This window comes from Drosophila subpulchrella, chromosome 2L (assembly GCF_014743375.2).
Source record: "Drosophila subpulchrella strain 33 F10 #4 breed RU33 chromosome 2L, RU_Dsub_v1.1 Primary Assembly, whole genome shotgun sequence".
NCBI lineage: Eukaryota > Metazoa > Arthropoda > Insecta > Diptera > Drosophilidae > Drosophila > Drosophila subpulchrella.
This window is the reverse complement of record NC_050610.1, coordinates 11,121,741-11,141,536: the sequence shown is the minus strand read 5'-3', so window position 1 is coordinate 11,141,536 and position 19,796 is coordinate 11,121,741. Positions and strand designations below refer to the sequence as shown.

The following is a 19,796-nucleotide window of genomic DNA, read 5'->3' as shown; positions in this document are numbered from 1 at the left end:
TGGGCGTTAGGGTAGGCGTGGCAAATTTTTTTTTTGTATCAATCGATAGGTATTGACGAGACCAATACATTTCAGTTAAACATTTTTATCTAGCATGAAAATTGTGGGCGCCACAGGCTTGGGCGGTTTGCAGGCGTTATAGTGGGCGTGGCATATTCGCGTGACAAAATTGCGCTGCGTACAAAGCTACGGAATCTAAGTCTGAGATCCCGATTCTCTATCTTTTATAGTTTCCGAGATATCCACGTTCATACTTACGATTTTTTGAAGTTTGGGGGCGGCTTGTGGGCGTAAAAGTGGGCGTGGCATTTTGGGTCAATCGATAGGTATTGATGAGAACAATACATTTCAGTTAAAATTTTTATTCTAGTATCAAAACTGTAGGAGCCACAGTTTTGGGCGGTTTGTGGGCGTAAAAGTGGGCGTGGCACTCTACTGAAACAAACTTGCGCTGCGTAAGAAGGGATCTGCACGCCAAATCTCAATAGCGTAGCTCTCATAGGTTCCAAGATCTCAGCGTTCATCCGGACAGACGGACAGACGGACATGGCTAGATCGACTCGGCTAGTGATCCTGATCAAGAATATACATATATACTTTATGGGGTCGGAAACGCTTCCTTCTGCCTGTTACATATTTTCCGACGAATCTAGTATACCCTTTTACTCTACGAGTAACGGGTATAAAAACTTTTGGATATCAAAGTTAAATACTAAAAAAGAATATAATAATAAACAGCTTAAAAATAATCAATAATAAGAGTTCAGTGTATTTTGATAAAAGCATAATACAAATTGATAAGTCATTTTGTTTTTTGAACTATCTTTAAAAATCAAAGTGGCCTTATATGAAAGGGACTTCTCCTATTCAAAGTATTGGTTTTTAATAAATAATAAAAAAAATGTAAGTGAAGTATTTAATTTCTTAGTCACACTCATTTCCCATTTATCTGGCACCGACTGTAAGTGAAGAAAAATGCGTGGAGCGAAGCTTTTGCGTAAAAGCTCTCAGTAAATGCAAAAGCAACACTTGATACCCGGGAATTGTTATCATTCTGCCGCCAACGCTTGTTGCTTCAGTGTGTGACGGACTCCGCGTCGGCTACGTGATATTTCCGAAATACCGGTTGATTCGCTCATCTTTCTAACAATTTTTGGCGCGTAATTCAAATCAGAAGTGTTAAGTGACAAGTTAACCTTATAATGTGATTGATATATGCATCAATAAATTAAAGGAAGAATATAATAAAAATATAGTTTCGAAATGTGTATAAAATATCACAGTGCCAGTGATGTGCAATCTTATTAAGTGAATGTAAACGGAAAAGGAAATGTAGCACCTGCAGAAAACAAGCATAAATGCCCCGTGAAATATGTGAGATTCAAGGAAATCATAATTAATGAAAATTAAAAAAGTCTAAAAATAAATAGCCACAAGTAAACAAAAAATGGAAATTTTATGTGAAGTTTATATGAATGAATGTGTAAACGGACCAACGGAAATTTAATTATTTTGCAAATATCCCGAATAAGTGCTGTGTGTGTTGGGATATCCATTTCCCTCCCCGGCCCCCACATAATAGCCCTGTATTTGTTTTTCTATGCCCCCCCCACAAAATAATACAAATTCGACGAGTGAATGTTTACTGGCGGGGCGAACAAATAGCCAAAATAAGTGTTGAACGTAAACAAAAACTTGAAATGATTGCGTCCGAAGTCATCAGCTGAAAAGTCAACATCCCAAAAACGAGACTCGAGCGAGGAGTGAAACGCAAATGGTGAGTCCCAATAAAAAGTATCCAAATTGATAGAGTTTCTGGGCTTGAGCCTTCAGAGTTCTTGATTAGATAGTGCGCGAAACGAAAAATTTTTTCCCGCTGAGAAGGGGTACCAGCTCGAGGAATTTCTTGGAACTCCCTAGTAATTTCTCTTGTTCGGTGCATTATTTTTATCGTTCGTTATTGATGATCGCTTCAATTGCGGCACGCACTGCGCAATTGATATTCCAGTTGACTTCGATCAATCTATCTGTAGAAAGGGTGCCGATGATTTCTCACCCAGGTAATTGCCAGCGCTCACACCCCCTTTTGGGGACCCCAAAAATATACCCCCTCGATCCAAGTGGGCGCAGGGGAATTTCAGTTTTTATTAAATTGCTCTACCGTTTTTTTTTCGATTTTCGGCTTTCAATTTTTCTTTTTTCTGCGCGGTAGCGGCCACTTTAAGTGATAAGCAAAGTGCCGCCATTTTTACCCAGCATTTGTGATTGTGAGTCGTATGAATATGGTCTCTATATATATACACACTGTCTGTCAGTTTAGTTACTCCACTAATTATTGAACTAAAAAATATCACACTGTTTTAGCATGCTCACACCTGGCCTGGGGTTCCCTCACCACTGCCATTTTATTACAGCTTAAAAGCATGTTATTTATTATTGAGAGCATGGTCAACAAAGGGGGAGGCAGCAACACCAATGCGGTATCAATATATATACACCCTGCACATGATTAAGTAGCCTCATTTAATCTACTTAAACACGCGCCGAAATTGATAAATAATGGCAGCCAAAGACTCAAACCGCAGAGCCAAACTCAACAATGTAATTACCTTGATTTAATTATTAAAATTCCATGACTTTCTTGCATTTTGTCAATATTAAGATGGTTACCTTCGGGCTTTCAAAGAATTTTAAAGCGGGGGATCTAAAAAAATATCATTTTGACTTTTAAACAATTTTTAAGAAACCGCAAAAGAACTTCAAAAGCCTAAGGCGTCCAAGCGAAAATTTTTACTAAAGTATGCTTTTATATAAAACAGTTTGTTTTCATAGAAAGCAAGGTAAAGTAAACACGAAAGATATTCTGTGGATGTGGAAATAATAATTTATAAAAGCTCTCCACATTAAAGAGATATTCTTGCAAAACCTTTTTTGTTATGATTCTGCAGAAGCAGATTTAAGTTGGGAGAACTTTAAAACTATTATTACTTAATATCCATTTGTATTTTTCTTTTCGAGGAGTTGTGAATTCATTTTCATTCGAATTTAATTTAATTTATTTAATTTAATTTTAATTTAAATAAGTGCTATATCTAAAGATTTCCGGTTGGTAGAACAAAAACACACATGTGGAATAAGATTTAAGCCTTTTTCCGAAATAACTCAGTCCTGATAAATCACAAATTCGCACAGATGTTTCCTAGACGTCATACCATAATTTGCTCTCTGATTTTTTTGTTTTTGTCAAATTGTTTTCTCTTTGGCACATTTTCTGTACTATCTCACGAATACACTTAAATGGCTGTATATAATGGCGGTCGTCGTAGTATCTCATCAATTATTTTACGAGTAGTTGCCATTGGACCCAGACATTGAAAGCTTTAAAAGGCTGCCGCATATGGTAAACAATCCCAGGGACGATGAAACACACACAAGATCTAAATGTCTTACGTTTATTTTTTCCGCTACTGAATAATTTAGTTGTAAAGTGCAGCTTTTAAAAGGACTCTGACTGCGACTCGATTAAGCTGACTTATAATTGACTACACGTGCTGGTTAAATGAAAACACATATAAATACCTAGAATAACTACATTACAAGGATAATCCAATTGAACTGTGACAAATCGGCTTATTTTTAAAAACATATTAGTTATTTACCATAGATTTCATCACTGACCATTGACCACTGAAAATTTGTGAAGCCAAATTTAGTCGATTCAGGTAGATTGCTAATATACCTCGGCAATTGGAGGGAATTTCCAAATTATTTTTTATGGACACCTATATATCTGGACATTACCAGTTTAATAGCTTGCGCACATTCATACCTAGTTTAAAGTCCAATTGGGGCACTTAAGGTTGTTTGGCTGACAGCTTATCACGCTTAAGTCATACCAAAAATAACCAAAGAAAACCCATAATTACTCTTACATTACTTGTATGAACCCGATAGCAATGACAGTATATTTTATTTAAAATTGCCATAAATGTTAGTTTTATCAGTTTCACATGAGCAACTCGCATTTTTGGGCCTCAGCAACAGGCAATGTATGTAGGTATTTAGTTTGTGGCTTGCTGCTGTTAAAAGCTGTGTGTACTTTTTCCCATCGAAATCGGCAAACCAAAACAAATTGTTCAAGTTGCCGTGAAATGGAAAACAAATTGAACTTATCAATAAATCGAGTGGGCGATAACGATTAGAAAAAAAAACGTCCGTACAATGACGCGACCAAAATTCGAACCAAACCGAACCCAAAAACCTAAGAGCAGCAAATTTCTACACACATTCGTATCAAATGTGGGCCCCCAGTTTCAGGTAAGAACAACGGTAGAGATAAGGGCTTAAAGTCGTTGCTCTTGACAGGTTTATATTTTCCATTTTATAACTATAAAGCATATGGGAGAAGAGTTGGGTGAATTCCCCATCCTATCAAGACATTTTAAGACTTAGTTACTGAATGTAAACTCAAAAAGCTACTACTACTACTACTATTTTCCCATTATTTCATGTCTAACTTCAGTATTTTTTCAGTATTTAAGAGATTTAAAGTTTGTTTGCCGGCCTTAACTTGGTACCGCCTGACACTTATAGAAACTTATCAATTGATTAAAACACAGGGCATTTAATTTATGAGTATTCCTCGTCTTTGCCTGGCCTTTACTAACTTTGCTTAGAGCTTAGAATGTCAGGTGGTTAGACAGAATCGAAATCGGGGCAACTACCTCAAAAAAAGCTTTGTGCAGAGCACATAATATCTGGAAATTCTATGCTCTCTGCCTAGCTACGATTCTTTTATTGATTGCAATGTTATCACACGATTTCAAACCAAAACTTTTGACAGGCTTCCATTTCTCCTACAACCTCTTATCTGCGTTGTGTTTGCCACCTCGAAATGGTTAAAATGCGTCATGTTAGATATGTGGGAGAAAATGGATCCCCTAATACTGCATATGAATAAAATGTGCGGGTCATTCTGCCAAAGTGAACGTTATATTAAATAATCGTTTGAGCCAGAACATAAGGCGAATCATTTTAATTATATTTTTAAAATATATTTATATAAAATGGTTCGCATTTCTCCATCAGATTGAATATTTTACATAAGAAATTTCGTTATTAGTCTGGAACACTATTAGTCGGAATCAGCCATAATCGGGTGTTGTTGACAAATCAAAGACTATACTAAATCATCATCATTATATCAGGGCAATAAAAATGAAGCCAGTCAATTGATTCTTATCTACCCAAATGGAATGTATATGTGTATGACTATGGACTTTAACTTCAAAAATATAAGCATGTTTATCTCGGTATCCCTCTATAAAAATTACTACTCACATACAACGCCTAAGGGCAAAATACGCAAGGAAAACCCTTAAAATACTCATTTGGATTTCGTAGAGTGCAGTGTGCATTTTCCCAAGAATATAAGTTGTTGTGGTAGTATTACCCAACACCCAAGAAGCAATAAGCTAAAATTGGTTACGAGTGCCATTAATTCCCCCAGGTAAGGAAACTAGGAGTAATTTAAAAAGAAATGTAAGGAAAAATAGCTTGTTTGCAAGGTACAATAGTAGTTGATATTATGGTGAACCATTTGTGCTACCCATGTTAATTAAGTGCATTCTGTTATTCAAACGTGCGTAGATTTGGTTACAAGTTGGGAAGAATTTACGAAAGTTGAAGTTCCTTTAAATGAAAATTTTGTGGGAAAATATCTTGTGAGCTTCTTTCTAACGTTTATTAGCTGTGAATTTGTAAATCTAATGCTAACTCTCCGAAATTTTTGTGAAATACCACAACTACAGTTTGTTTGAGCTCAATAAAAGTGTCACCATGTGTGTGTTTGCGTCTCATAACAGTGTCACCCTAAAGAGTGTTTGCTCAACGTAATAGTGTCTCCCTAATATACATTTAGTGACGCATTAAAAGCGCGCGTGCTTTGTTATTTAAACTACGCAAATGGTGTTTGGAGTGCAAATAGATTCGCGTAGGTCGGGGAATCCATTGCAGAATCTATGGAACATAACTTCAGAGAACGTCACAGCTGGAACGAAACTTTTTCCTACTTATTTCCGTTTGCCAACAAGCTGTGAACTTGGCATACAAACAGAGGAGCTGAAAACATAACACGAGGCCTATCCGGAAGATTTACTAATGTGTGCCGAGTATTACGGGGCAACAGCTTCGGGCACCGGTTAACGGACACGAGTACCGCCCACCCAGACAAGCGGTGTGATGGATATGGATCCCAGCCGTAATCTGCAGCTGCCTCCCATTTCACAAACTGCGTAATCGTTGGCTGTTTCTTAGATGAAATAGTAGATGTTTACCCAAAGATTTAGATATGAATACGGTATAAATGGGGCCCCCAACCCCATTTCACAAGGCATTTTTGGACCGGAGTTACCACGTTCAGGTTAGCGCGGCATTCTCAAGGGCACAGCACAGAGCATGGAAAAAGGATACCGGATCTTAAAGTTTTCACGCAAGTGCTTTAAGGCAACCTAGGACCTTCTCTTTATCGAGGCTCTCCAACTGTGATATACGAGATTCAAGGATCTACAGCGAATCCTAAAGGATATAAGTTATAAGTTACAAGTAATCTCGCCAGGATGCTGCTGCTCAACATATTCCAATCGGGCATCTTCCAGCCGGAATATCGTCGCCAACTGCTGGTCTCTTTGAGTGGTATGTTTATGAAGATAAGACGGATTTACAGCTCAACTGGGGGAGTGGAAATTTTTGGGTCTCTGGCGAATCCATGTCATGTTGCGGACAAAGAACTTGGCCAGCTTAAATGAGATTGGGACAGGCTTTCCCGTAGAGGTGACCCAAAAAATAATTTGACACAAAGACGACGACGGGTGAAAATTCAATTTTCAATTTCCCGCGTGTGTGCCTATGCAAATGAGACACTTGAGCTGTTGATTCGTCGTTGACTCGCCCTCGAGAGATGATGATGTCATATGTGCCAGAGTGCTGATCTAAGTGTTCTTGCAGCCACGCTGATAACCTTCTGCCATGGCATCGCCCTCGGTTGGCTGTCGCCCATGCTGCCCAAGCTGCTGTCCCCCCACGAGACGCCCCTGTCCTTCTCCATAGACGTGGCGGAGGCCTCTTGGCTGGGGGCTGTCATCAGCATCGGTGGCATAACCGGGAACTTTTCTTTTTCCTACCTGATGAACCGATTTGGCAGGAAAGTCTCCATTTACGCCCTCGCCGTACCGCACACGGTGAGTTTTCATCGCGGTTTTTCATTGATGATGCTTAATTGATGGGTTTAAACGGTGTCACGTTATTTTTTCCCCCTTTGATCCGTAGTGCATATGGTTCCTTTTTTACTTCGCCCAGAACATCGAGATGTTGTATGTGGCGCGGGTGTGTGCCGGTCTGACTGGCGGTGGCATGTTCGTGGTGCTGCCCATTTTCATCGGGGAAATCGCTGACAACAGGTGAGTGCAAAAAAACCGAGCAATCAGTTCCCATTTGGGATTACACTAGCAGGATTACACTAGCAATCGGCTTACAAGCAAACGGGAAAAGAACAACAGGAATTTTTAATGTTTAAAAAAAAATTTTTTTGCAACATTTATTTAACACACGGTTTTAAACAAAAAATGGAAAGAGCTTTATGGCCCACCAAATGGAATTTTTAATATAATGTTTTATTGACTTTAATCAACTGTCTTGAATTTTAGGAACAATGGAATAAAAATAGGTTAACATGTCTTTATATAGCATTAAAAATGTGCCTCCCATATTTTATTATTTAAGGACTAATAAAATATATATTTCTTAGCAGTACATGTGGGGACAAACGCATATTAAGTTAATTTAGTCCTTAAATATATATGGATGGCACATTTTCACGGCCATGTAAGCCGCAATTACCAAATTTAAACCAATTTTGCCTTAAAATAAGATTAGTGTGCCTGAGGAAAGGACTTTTTTCCTAAGTGTAGTTCTTAAAAACTATGCGACACCTAGTTTTCTTTTTCTAATAACTTGAACGCTTTTCGATATAACTTTTCTAAAAGGATATTCCTGAAACTGGATATTTCTGCAGGGAAAGTGCACATTGTTAATGCAATTTTCATGCAGACATTTTTTTTTTGACTCTGCAATTTCCAGTTAAAAGCAAGCACTAATTTTTTAATTTGATTTGGCATGTCAATCTAAACCGCTCTTCAATAGCAGCTTGTAATATTTGCTGTACATTTATTCAAAGGAAAAATGTTATGCCAAATTTTGGTTTTGATTGTGACCCTGGTCTGATGGGTTTACCATGTTGACGCACACTTACATTTGTTAAAATGTTATTTTTGGCCGAACTCCCGTGGTTTCCATTTACAGGCCAATGGATAGATAAATTTTCAAATTTAATTTGGCTTGATGATTGAATTTTCCCCCTCATTTTCGCAGCATTCGCGGTCGCCTGTGCTCCTTTTTCACGCTCACCATGAACACGGGCATAATGGTGGGCTTTGTGGTGTCCTCGCACATCGCCTACCATGTGATCCCCTGTGCGGTGGTGGGTCTGCCCCTGCTGTATGTGTTCCTGGCCACCCGGTATCCGGAGCCACCGCAGCAGCTCATCCGGTGGCAGCGGGTGGAGAAGGCGGAGCAATCCCTGAGGTTCTATCGCCGGTGCGATGGACCCACTGTGTCCAAGGAGGCGGAGCGGGCCTACCAAAAGGAGTTCGACGAGATGCGACTGGCCATCCAGCAGCAGAACAAGGAGTCCGACGACAATGGTCTCTCCTTCTCCGATTTCCGTAAGGGGTATAATCCCTAGGTATGTGATCCATACTAAATCCCCATCTTAATTGCAGTCACCAAGCGCTCTTTGAAGGCCTTGTCCACTGGTTTGGTTCTGATGATAGCCAACATCTTCACGGGCACCTTCGCCTTCAACAACTACATGTCCAACATCTTTGATGCGGTGCACACCCAGCTGGATCCCAATACGAACACCATTATCATTGGAGCCGTGCAGATTCTGGGCACTCTGGCCAGTATATATCTAGTGGATCGCTATGGACGCAGAATCCTGCTGATACTATCCTGTGCCGGCAGTGGCATTGGAACCTCCGCCTTTGGACTCTACGCCTTCTATGCGGAGGAGCAGGAGGTGGACTTGTCGGCCTACTCTGCCTGGCTGCCCGTCACCCTGATGGCATTCATCATCTTCATCGCCAATGTGGGCGTCATTTCGGTGACCATGGTGGTGCTGGTGGAGATCCTGCCGCAGAAGATCCGGGCGGTGGCCACCAGCTTCTGCCTGGGCTGTCTCAGTTTCTTCGCCTTCACCTCCCTGAAGACCTTCCCGCTGATGATGTTCCATTTGGGTCTGGCGGCCACCATGTGGTTCTGTGGCGCCGTCAGCGCCATCTGCCTCTTCTACGTGGTGGTCTGTCTGGAGGAGACCAAGGGTCGCTCCATGTATGACTAATCTCCTGTAGAATAAAGCTTATTGTTACCAGTTTCCATGTGGCCTGTGTTGTTTTCTTTGGTGGGTGGTGAGGGCGTTAAACCAAAACAAAGTAACCCCTGGAAACAGAAGCCCCAATAAAAAATAAAAACAGAGCAGACACGGTTGATTTATGACCCACCAGTCATCAGCTAATGTCGTGCAAACAATTAGCTTTGTTGGCCTTTTTGTTCATAAGCACTCGCCCTGATCCCCACCAACTTCACATTTTCTAAACAAAGGAAATCCTTGTTTCACGGTAAACCGGAATTGAAAATTTAATTGCTTCTGCATCCATTTTCCAGCAGTCTGTAAAGCTGTTTGAGGTTTTAAGTTTTTTTTTGTATTTAAAGTAGACGTAATCCTTTGCACAAGTACAACTATGCTTCTCTGTTTGAGAGCTTAACTGAGAGTTCAAATACATTTTGTGGGTTCGAAAGCTTAGCTTTGAAAAACTTATCCCAATTAAATCACGTAAAGGTGTGCAACCGAATAATTAATTAGCTGAACCGAATATTTCTTAAAGGCTTAAGATATAATTCTAATTAAAGGGAGTCACTAATACCTTTTGCGTGGGAAAATAACTTTTAGCGCTTTAAGAAAGTTCACTGAAATCCCTATAAGTTGTACTTAAATATATTATGTGTCTCCTATGAGTCCTGAATTTTGTTCACGAAAATGCGTTACAAATTGTTTTACTATTAATACTTATATTTTTCCAATTTAAGTTAATAACACCGCAATGTTAAACTACGTTGATTAAGTCACTCTAAACTCTAAACTACCTTTAAAAATGTAAGTGTTCTTGGAATAGGTCATTGGTTATACCATAAAAGGCAACTTGCTGATTCACCTCGATTACGATTGCGATAGCGATACCAATGCGATCAGTGATAGGCTTTATACGTTATTTATGATTCTTAAAAACGGATAGATGTCAAAGCAATTTCTAAGAATAGTAGCAATCGTCTTTGGCTTTTTACTCTATTATGTATCAATAATTTGTTTTTATATTGTGCTAAAATTAATAAATACAATCGATAAAACAATCTATTTTTACTCATCGATTATCCTTTATCAGCTACATTTGCTTTCTTATCGATAAATCATTTTGTTAATGAATTTTATTTAAGATTTGTTTAAAGAACTATTTTTTTAAAATTGTTTAATAAAATCTTTGCCTTTGGTCTGAATGATTTTAAAGTCTGGTAAAAACTGATTATATTTCGGGATTGTTCTTGTACACTGTTTGCGTGTCGGCAGAGAACGAGCAGAACCCAAGCTTCCGACCGCTGACTTTAAAGCTTTTAGAGTTCCACTTGACCGGTCGCTCCGCTAAAAACCCTTTTAAGTACCCATGTTTCTGATAATTGATAAGAAGATGGAGGCACGTGCCCAGTTGCTATCACCTGCAAGGTGTATCTTTGTTTTCGCTGGTCGGTAAATAGCCGATTTTAAGTGCAGTCAACTACTTTAATTACTTTTCTTACTCTCGGGGCTTCTGTTATTTTCCCAAGGTCGCAACTTTGAAGAGCAACAAAAGGCAGTCGCCTACACAAATATTTGTTGATTTATTTTCCCCACCTGGGAGAGAAACCGCGAATAATTAGTTTGGCTTCGCATTGTGTGGGGTCAAATGGAAAAGGAATTCGAAATATGAGCATGTAGTTTTGCTGTCCTGAATTCCCTAATTTGAATTTCCACCTTTGCCCCACCTCCGCACTTTCCATCGGTGTTTACACTGGTATTAAGTGACATAATTTGTGTGCGCATTTCGGAATTGATGAAACGCTTTGAGGGTGACCCAAAGGTCGGGGGGCTTGAACTCGCTTTGAAAGGCGCCTTTAAGTATGCAACAATACATTACGTTTCCTTTTTGGTGCATACATTCAGGCGCGTTTATATATTAAATCAAACCCTTTTATTGATTTTTGATGATAACCTATTTTATTTCTGTCAGATTCTTTTTGATTTTCTAATTACTTTCCTTAGAATTTCAGTTTTGATTTTTAGATTTTTGTAATTGTAAAGCTTAATATATTATTATTATTAATATTTCGATGTTTTCTTTTTTAAGTAAACACAGTAAATAATGTGGAGGCCAGCTCATCAGAATGCATCATTCGAACAACATTCGAAATAGGATAGTGTTGATTTTGTGGCTTATGCTTGCATATGAAGCCTTGGGCCAAAGTCTTGGGCAACACAACACCACAACCGCACCCGGCAATCCGACAATGATATCACTGGTCCAGAGTGGGGATGTGGACCCAGAAACAGCCCTGATGGAATCCCATCGGTATGTCACGGGTTTGCCCGCACCAAAGGCCCAGGACCCCCTAACCCGAACGCGTCTAAATGTGAGTACATTCAAAAAATTCAATTTTATATGTGGTGTTATCTAAAAAATGTTAAGTGAATATAAACATGTTTGTAAAATGGCATTAGAATACGTTTTTAAAACAAATACGAGTTTGTTACATTTAACTAAGTTAAATCTAGTTAAAATGGTTTATTTACTTTTGGTATATCAGTAAAATATTTTGAGTCTATTCTGAGGTATTCCAAGTAAATAATATTAAAGTTCACATTATAAATTTTAAGGTTAAAGGTTAAAGTAGGTGAAATTTGTTTTTGTGTATCGCTGTTGTGGGGTTAATTCAATTTTGAATCTGAATTTTCCAGCCGACACCTGATGGGGAAATCACAGAGCTGAGCACAAACGTAACGCTCTACATGGAGAAAATCCCACGCCTACAGGTGCGATGGCAGGACAATTTGCCGGAAGGTAGGAGTTTTATCTTTTTGTTCCGATACATTGGAATTGGTCGCTTTGACAATCCGAATTAAATTGGAAATAGGACCTTGAAGGCAATATCTCTAATTGCAAGGCATTGTTCTTGCTTTCACTTTATTGCAGGCACTTCATACAATGTCCTTGTAAGTGCAGTAAACAACAGCCGTTGTCCCGATGCGCCGTGCAGTGAGTACGGAATCAAGCAGAAAAAGACGAATTCCGAATCGCACTTCGTATACCTGCCAGTGAATCCCAATCTGAACGTGGAGTCTGTGGACTGCAACTACATGTTCGGCTGCCAGTACCAGGTCATTGTGGAGACCTCCAATGCGATGGTCAGGCGGTCTGCCCGCGTCTATATTCCTCGTAAGTTCCTTTGAGGGATTTGAGATTCTAAAAAATACCATCGTATTTTAAATATATTCTTAAATTCCTCCTTTTCATTTCTCACCTATCATATTGGGTGCATGTCATAACGCCAAAGGGCTCTGTAACACTTTCGAAAGTGTCATAACGCCCCCAGATAATAATTATTAAGTGATTATGATGAGCTGATACATTATTGATACATTTGTAAATGCTTTTAAGCTATTTCTGTATGGCGTATGACACGCACCCGTCAGTTTAATTTTGTTTTGCGATAATTAATAAATGTCTATTCCCAATAGAGTGTCTGGAGGGCAAGTGCTCCTGCCAATTGGCGCCCACGCCGCCGAAGGTCCTGGCCTTGGGCAAAATGCTAAATAACGAGACCATCAGCATCAATGTCTCGATCCTGGCCAGCGAGCTGTTGCGCAAGGAGCAGGACTCTCATCTGCACGAGACATTGAGGACCTACAAAATGCAATTGAAGTGAGTACTCTCAGCGGGTAGCATCTACATTGCAATGCATTGTAATGGTTCAACTGAATATAGCAATCAAATTACATGTATCCAGTCTCATGTTGTAATTGCATACTTGTGTTAGATATTTAAACTTAAATGGCATGCATTTGCCTGCATTTGGTCATGGGTCCTTTGGTACATGTCAACTTAATACAACATATGTTTGTACATTTACCATACTCGTTCGATTAGAATTGAAAACTCCAGATGTTTCCATAAAGAAATAACAAGAAAATATTACAATTGTAATAAACAAAAGAGATGAATTGCGAACAAATAACACATTTACGAAAATTAAATTGCAGAATAAACGAGGAGACAAACCCCTCGCTTCCCTGGGGCGGGGTACTGAAGCACCTGATGACCCGCGTTTACAAACTCAGCGAACTGAACTTCAGGCCGACGCCCAAGGGGTTCGAGGGCATCATGAAGCTGGGACTGGGAACGCAGCTCAAGGAGAAGGCCTCGCTCAGTGTGCAGGCCGTCATCGTCGATCCTTCCGGATGCGAGGGGCCCCGCAGCGTTACCAAGGTGCCGGGTAAGTGAATCGCACTCCGTGATTTAATACCATTTGCATTTACATTTTGTATTCGAAAAGTGCCCGCCAATTCCGTTCTGCTAACTGAAGGAGACAGTGTGGTAAGTCTGAATGAATAAATGTTTAATTTAAAAACATATTACCAATTGTTTCCCCCGCAGAGCAACTACATCATTGTGATGAGCGGCATGCTGATTGCCATCATCCTGGCTGGTCTGATTATGCTGCTCCTGCGACGACGACGGGCCAGGAAAACTGCCAAGCTGCGAAAGCAGGAGCAGATCTACATCCAGACCTTTGCCACCTCCGCCATTGAGTGAGTTTATGGAAAGGTAATCTCCCGAAAGGTACTAATCCTGGATAACCTTCTTTCTTTCAGGATGGAGGACAATGTCAACTATGTGGACAAGTACGTGGAGGTAGGTTATTACATCCTCATTGTTCTCTTAACAAGATTAAAGGGAAAAACAATACAATCCATCAATTCAGAAACGTGCATCCAATCAGTTTACAGAATTGTGAAATGATACATAGTAACTTAATTATAGCAGATTGATTGCTGTTTGTCAGGTTTTTTTTCCATCTTACAACCTACGTAGGACAATGTTTTTCAAAGAACTACTCATTTAAATTTTAATTTGATACAGGACAATAAGCTTTGAATCCAGGAATATCAAATAGCATATTATAGCAGATTGATTGCTATTTGTCATTTGTTTTTTGGTTTTCCTATTTAACAAGCTTTGAAGCACATAGTTTTACAAAGGAATTGATTATACATTTAAATATAAACTTAACAAAGGAAAATAATTATAGCCGATTGCTGATTGTCATTTTTGTTTTCCAATTAAAGCCATGTAGCACATTGTTCTGCAAAGGAATTGATTGCACATTTAAATTAAAACATCATGTCGGAAAATAAGCTCTGAATCCTAAAATCCCAAAATTATCCCTATCTTTGCAGAAATCACAAGTCCTGGGACTGGCAGACATCTTTGAGGTTCCCCACTCGGCCATCCAAATTGGTCGGATATTGGGCGAGGGAGCCTTTGGTGAAGTGCACGAGGCCACTGCGATTAACTTGCGCCGGATGAGGGGCACCACCATTGTGGCCGTGAAGCAGCTGAAACGTGAGTTAATGCTCGTAGGTTAGAAGAATCCAAAAGCCAGCTGGATTTTTCCTTTTTAGCCAATCCCAAGGCGGATGAGGTGGCCGAGTTCCTGGCCGAGATCGAGATGCTCAAGGGCGTGGGCACGCACCACAATGTCGTCTGCTTCCTGGGATGCTGCACCATCAAGCCGCCCTACCTGATGATCATGGAGTACGTGGGAAAAGGGAATTTGGTAATTAATAAAGTGTCTTTAAAGTAATAAATATTTTTTTTATAGGTACTTAATTAAATCATAAAGTGTTCCAAAACTAAATTAACATTCTTCTACAGCTGAGCTATTTGCGAACGGTGCGCCAGGAGGCGGGCAAGCTGAAGAATCGGAATGCCAACTACACCACCTGCAGACCCATTTCGAGCAGGACTAATGGCACCTCTTCGCCCAAGTCGCAGAGCGTGAACTACATCGAATTGAAGGCATCCAGCCAGACCATTGAATTGGTCCAGGTCCAGGACGATTCCAGTGCCAGCATGAACGGTCCTCGGCAGCCACCGCCCTCCTTTGCCGAAAGTAAGCCATTTCGAAAGTCCAATTAGGGGGGAACTGACGAGCGATTACTAATTTGCAGCCACTTACACAATTGTCGAGGATGAGGATGCTTTCGAGTATATACTGGACAACAAGGAACTGCACAATTTCGCCCTGCAAATTGCCAACGGAATGCGGTTTTTGGAAGAGCAGGAAATAACGCATCGGTAGGGTATATTAATAGACACTCTGTGAAAGGGGTTTTACTTTGTTCTTTCTATTTAAGTGACCTGGCTGCGCGAAATGTATTGATTGACAGCAATAAGACCCTGAAAATATCAGATTTTGGTCTTTCCAGGCATGGAATATATACGAACACAAGGACGCGAAAGGTGATTGAAACATTAAAGATGTTATTATAGCTATTATTTTGAATATGGAGTAGAACTAATGTTATTCCTTGACTTGTAGGTAGTTTTAGTAATATAATATTTATTTTTTCATACCCTCCATTGTAGCTCCCTCTTCGCTGGCTGTCCATCGAAGCCATTCGCGACAATGTCTACTCCAGCAAGAGCGATATATGGGCCTATGGCGTAGTGCTCTGGGAGATCGGGACACTGGGGGCCTCGCCATATCCCACGATCAGCAACAGCGAGCTGATCCCATTCCTGATGGCGGGAAACCGGCTGCAGCGACCCGAAATCTGCACCCCGCAGGTGTACACCATCATGCTGCAGTGCTGGCTGGAGGATCCCGAGGAGCGACCCACCTTCGACGCCCTGTACAGGGTCCTCAGTCCAAAGACCACCTACGTGGACATCAACAGCCTGAGTGATGACTACGTATTTCCGCCGATTAGTGAGAATCGGGAATAAACTATTGTATATATCGTTATAGGTGTACTGTAGTTCTAAACGTCCTCAATCGTTAATGGTTAAAAGTGTAATACTGTCTTTAATTAAGGTTTAAATTCGATAATTGTTACAAGACTACTATGGTATTCAACTATTCATGCTGTACAAATATCGCCGTCTGTGTGTGCACAATGCAGAGTTCAAAATGTGCCGGAACAAAGTTTTCAATTAAGTACAACTTTAGTTAGTAGTGAGTAAGATCTAAACTTTAGGATATCTACATCCATTAGTTTTTCGCTTGATATATAGTTTGTTGTAAGGTAATTAAGGTTATTAAAATGGACTTCGCAGTCTGTTGTATACGAACGTAGTTTTGATGTGCTGTGAGTTTTCGACATATGTATATATAAAAATTAATTTTATTTCATATCTAATTGTTAGACTTCATTTAGCGTTCATGCGTTACTTCAAAGTATTAATAAAAATGAAGTTATAAAATTCCTGTATGCTTTTAATGTCGGACGCCATAAACGTCATTCCAGGCCTCAAATTGCTTGCAGTCATCGGCAGAAACGCTTTTCGAAATATCCCTTAAAGCCTGCTTAAAATCAATTATGGTAACGGCGGGCAACTGAAAGGAAACATGAGGATATTTTATGAGAATTCGCTGTCTGAAATAAATCATTTTTCAGAGTAATTAAAGAACTTTCCCTTGCAACCCTAGAACTCAGTAATGGTTAGTCCTCTGAGGATAAATAACCATACCTGATGCGTTTCGATGACCTCCATTTGGTCGGGTGTCAGCAGGCGAAGAGGAGCCATAGAAGCGTAGCGGCACAGCGAGTCCACATCCGCTCCAGAATAGCCATCGGTGAGCTCGGCCAGCTCATTAATTTCCGTACCATCCAGGCTGTGCTTCACCTGCCGCAGAATCTTTTCTATGATTTTCTGGCGCGCCTCCTTCGTGGGCAGCGGCACATACAAGCGGCGCACAAATCGCCGACGCACCGCCTCGTCTAACTCCTGCGGCCGGTTGGTGGCTCCAATTACCAGCAGCCTAACCTCCTCATTACTGGCTGCGCCATCCAGGTGGATGAGAAACTCGTTCTTCAGCCGCAGGGTACTCTCGTTCTCGTTCCCCGAACGCTTTGACAGCAGGGAATCGACTTCGTCTATAAAGATGATCTGAAATGAATGGGCAGTGCATTAACTAGCAGGTAATAATAGATTGTATTGAAGGTTGTTATTTAAGTAGCTGCAGTCTAAAAATGTCTTGGCCTGATTCACGTACAGCTGGCTGATGTGCAGCGGCCACGGCGAACAAAGTTTTAACCAGCTTCTCGGCTTCGCCGACCCACTTGGAGGTTAGGGAGGATGGATTGATGCTGAAGAACTTGGCCTTGGCCTGGGATGCAATGCTTCTGGCGATGAGTGTTTTCCCAGTGCCAGGTGGGCCGAATAGGAGAACCCCCCTAGGCGGAGACCGCACACCAGTGAACAAATCTGGCCGACGGAGCGGCATTATAATGGCTTCTAGGAATGTGGACTTGGCGGATTCCAGACCCGCAATATCTTCCCATGCTGAAAGCGCAACATACATATTATGTCCTTGACGGTTTCGAATGCATGTATGAAATAACTCACCGACGTGTTTGAAATCGTGCATGCTTTCTCCGAGAATTTGCTCCACCATCTTGGGATCCAAATGGGCCAGGTTGGGGGGTAGGTTGCTGCAGCCGTTGCTGCACTCGTGGGGATTCGATATAAATTAAAAATGAATTGCAAATTTAGGAAATATAAGACTTATACTCACGAGCTTGTGGAGTTCTCATTGCTTCCCATGGGCGATACAAACTTCGAGCTAACAGTGCGTTTTCCACCCAGCGTTTTCTTCCTAAAGTTCATCATGTCGGTTGGGGATGCAGTCGATTCACTAGCAGCATGTTGCTTGTTTTTCTAAGAATTTAGAATAAAGACGGTAACATTTGTACATACATATGCACAGTGAAGAGATGTGGTGCTCATAGAATTAATTAGCTCAATAATACAGAGTTTCACTTGGAAACATACGAAAGCCAATTATTTAGACATTTCTCAGAAAATCAATTCCAAAATGCAACTCAAATTTGGATTCTCAGAAAATCGACTCTAAGTGCAAGTCAAACTCAGGCATCCCAGAAAATTCCTAGAGCTTAGGGCAAACTGTTTCAAGTTCCTTAGCTCCTTAGAAATCTCTGTTTGCCTGGAAAATTACACAGATTGGTATTTCCTTTGGATAGAACCCACCTTCAGTTCGTCCAGTACTAGTTGCTCCCGGGCAGTGCGAAAGCCAAAGCCATTTTGGGATGCATCCTGCGGTGGAATCTGGTGTCCCTTTTTGATACCCTTATCCGAATCTTTCCCAGAGGCAGTGGGAAAATGCATTGTTTGATTGGGTTTAACATGGGTTGTGGTTTTCGAGGAAGCGGCTTGTAAAGCCCTCAAAGTCATCTCCGATTTTCCACAACTCTCGTACGAGGTCCTGCATTCCGGATCAAAATCCACATCCCGGGGCATTTCGAACACATAATCTGCTCGTTTTTTTATCTCTGATTTCGTCCTGCGGCTTTTCTTTATTGTTTCCTGGCATTGATTTAAGCGCTCCACCATTGTCTGCTCGGTACTTTCGAGTTTTTCCAGCTTTTCCTGATGTTCTTTTGTTACATCAAAGCGGATGGAGTCTCTGCAGTCAGGATTTTCGTTAATATATTTAAGTATATGTGTACTATTTTTAATAATTGTAATTACCTGGTTTGTTGGCATAGCAAAAGTAGTTGCCTTCGCCAGGCATTCTGTTTTTGGGCATTCGAGGCTTCTGTGGATTGGAATGTGGCCTCACAGGCAGCAAATTGTTTAATCCACGGATGGTCGGTCATTTTGGTTTAAATATAACAAGTTAAAATACTATTAATTCCTATAAAAATTAATTAAATGAAAACAAAAACAGGCGGCAAAAACTCAGCTGTTGTACGGCAAAGTTTTCCAGCAGTCAGTTCTTGTATGTATTTGAGATCGTTTCTTATCGATTCTTATCGCTAGGCTCCTAGGCCTCGTTTACACTATGGTGCTAGCTAGGTATTTTAAAAAGGATTCTATAGACATATATTTATTTTGAGAACTGTCCATGCCGAAGTAATTCCTCCGAAAATGGAGAAAGTCTATGTTTTAAGAAAAACAACTGTATACTATATATTTTGTGCCAGTTATGGGCCAAACCAACACCGCCAAAGGATTAACTCTTAACTTTATCAGTTGTCAATGCATTCCCGGCGTAATCAAGTTAAGTACCATCTCGTTTGCGAGACCCTTGGCAATGATTAAGCCAATATGTGTAATTAGTTTGGTGTTTGCATGCTTGATAATTTGATTCATACCATTTATGCACTTGGTCTATAACGTGTGTTAATGACAGCTTTAAGTTGATTAAGTTTGGTACTTTGTAATTAGCATGGTGTTTTCGATTTATTCCTTATAATTATGTGTGTTAATGGCATGCTTACAGCTTTATTGGTATTTTGTAAGCTACAAGGTAGAAAAAACCAGGTTAAATGTATATCAGTTATTTTT

At 40.3% G+C, this 19,796-nt stretch overlaps 3 protein-coding genes across 3 annotated transcripts; 2 read left to right on the top strand and 1 right to left on the bottom strand.

The window, feature by feature from the left end:
* Positions 1-1,074: 1,074 nt before the first annotated feature.
* On the top strand, positions 1,075-16,238 carry LOC119547430 (macrophage colony-stimulating factor 1 receptor 1). Its single transcript, XM_037854289.1, has 15 exons — positions 1,075-1,777; positions 11,553-11,835; positions 12,161-12,263; positions 12,396-12,638; positions 12,941-13,124; positions 13,463-13,695; positions 13,756-13,796; positions 13,857-14,011; positions 14,075-14,114; positions 14,660-14,825; positions 14,885-15,039; positions 15,138-15,375; positions 15,434-15,560; positions 15,620-15,725; positions 15,852-16,238. Exons 2-15 carry the CDS (start codon positions 11,590-11,592, stop codon positions 16,209-16,211), a joined length of 2,397 nt encoding a protein of 798 aa, XP_037710217.1. The 5' UTR covers positions 1,075-1,777; positions 11,553-11,589; the 3' UTR covers positions 16,212-16,238.
* LOC119547432 (facilitated trehalose transporter Tret1) lies at positions 6,401-9,494 on the top strand. The gene is made up of 5 exons (XM_037854292.1): positions 6,401-6,693; positions 7,006-7,238; positions 7,327-7,457; positions 8,428-8,780; positions 8,838-9,494. Exons 1-5 carry the CDS (start codon positions 6,618-6,620, stop codon positions 9,455-9,457), a joined length of 1,413 nt encoding a protein of 470 aa, XP_037710220.1. The 5' UTR covers positions 6,401-6,617; the 3' UTR covers positions 9,458-9,494.
* Positions 16,239-16,263: 25 nt separating the features above from the next.
* LOC119547431 (fidgetin-like protein 1) lies at positions 16,264-19,201 on the bottom strand. The gene is made up of 7 exons (XM_037854291.1): positions 18,978-19,201; positions 18,477-18,912; positions 18,004-18,146; positions 17,835-17,932; positions 17,482-17,771; positions 16,956-17,375; positions 16,264-16,821 (listed from the first exon to the last, which is right to left on the bottom strand). Exons 1-7 carry the CDS (start codon positions 19,103-19,105, stop codon positions 16,702-16,704), a joined length of 1,635 nt encoding a protein of 544 aa, XP_037710219.1. The 5' UTR covers positions 19,106-19,201; the 3' UTR covers positions 16,264-16,701.
* Positions 19,202-19,796: the final 595 nt, after the last annotated feature.

Bases quoted from the DNA above. Each gene is read 5' to 3' on its own strand.
- LOC119547432 (XM_037854292.1), top strand. From the start codon at position 6,618: ATGCTGCTGCTCAACATATTCCAATCGGGCATCTTCCAGCCGGAATAT. The intron at 7,458-8,427 runs GTGAGTGCAAAA...TCATTTTCGCAG, and splicing joins GGGGAAATCGCTGACAACAG to CATTCGCGGTCGCCTGTGCT. The intron at 8,781-8,837 runs GTAAGGGGTATA...TCTTAATTGCAG, and splicing joins TCTCTCCTTCTCCGATTTCC to TCACCAAGCGCTCTTTGAAG.
- LOC119547430 (XM_037854289.1), top strand. From the start codon at position 11,590: ATGCATCATTCGAACAACATTCGAAATAGGATAGTGTTGATTTTGTGG. The intron at 13,696-13,755 runs GTAAGTGAATCG...GTATTCGAAAAG, and splicing joins CAGCGTTACCAAGGTGCCGG to TGCCCGCCAATTCCGTTCTG. The intron at 15,040-15,137 runs GTAATTAATAAA...ATTCTTCTACAG, and splicing joins ACGTGGGAAAAGGGAATTTG to CTGAGCTATTTGCGAACGGT.
- LOC119547431 (XM_037854291.1), bottom strand. From the start codon at position 19,105: ATGACCGACCATCCGTGGATTAAACAATTTGCTGCCTGTGAGGCCACA. The intron at 17,933-18,003 runs GTGAGTATAAGT...CCACGAGTGCAG, and splicing joins AATGAGAACTCCACAAGCTC to CAACGGCTGCAGCAACCTAC. The intron at 17,376-17,481 runs GTACGTGAATCA...CATTCATTTCAG, and splicing joins CCGCTGCACATCAGCCAGCT to ATCATCTTTATAGACGAAGT.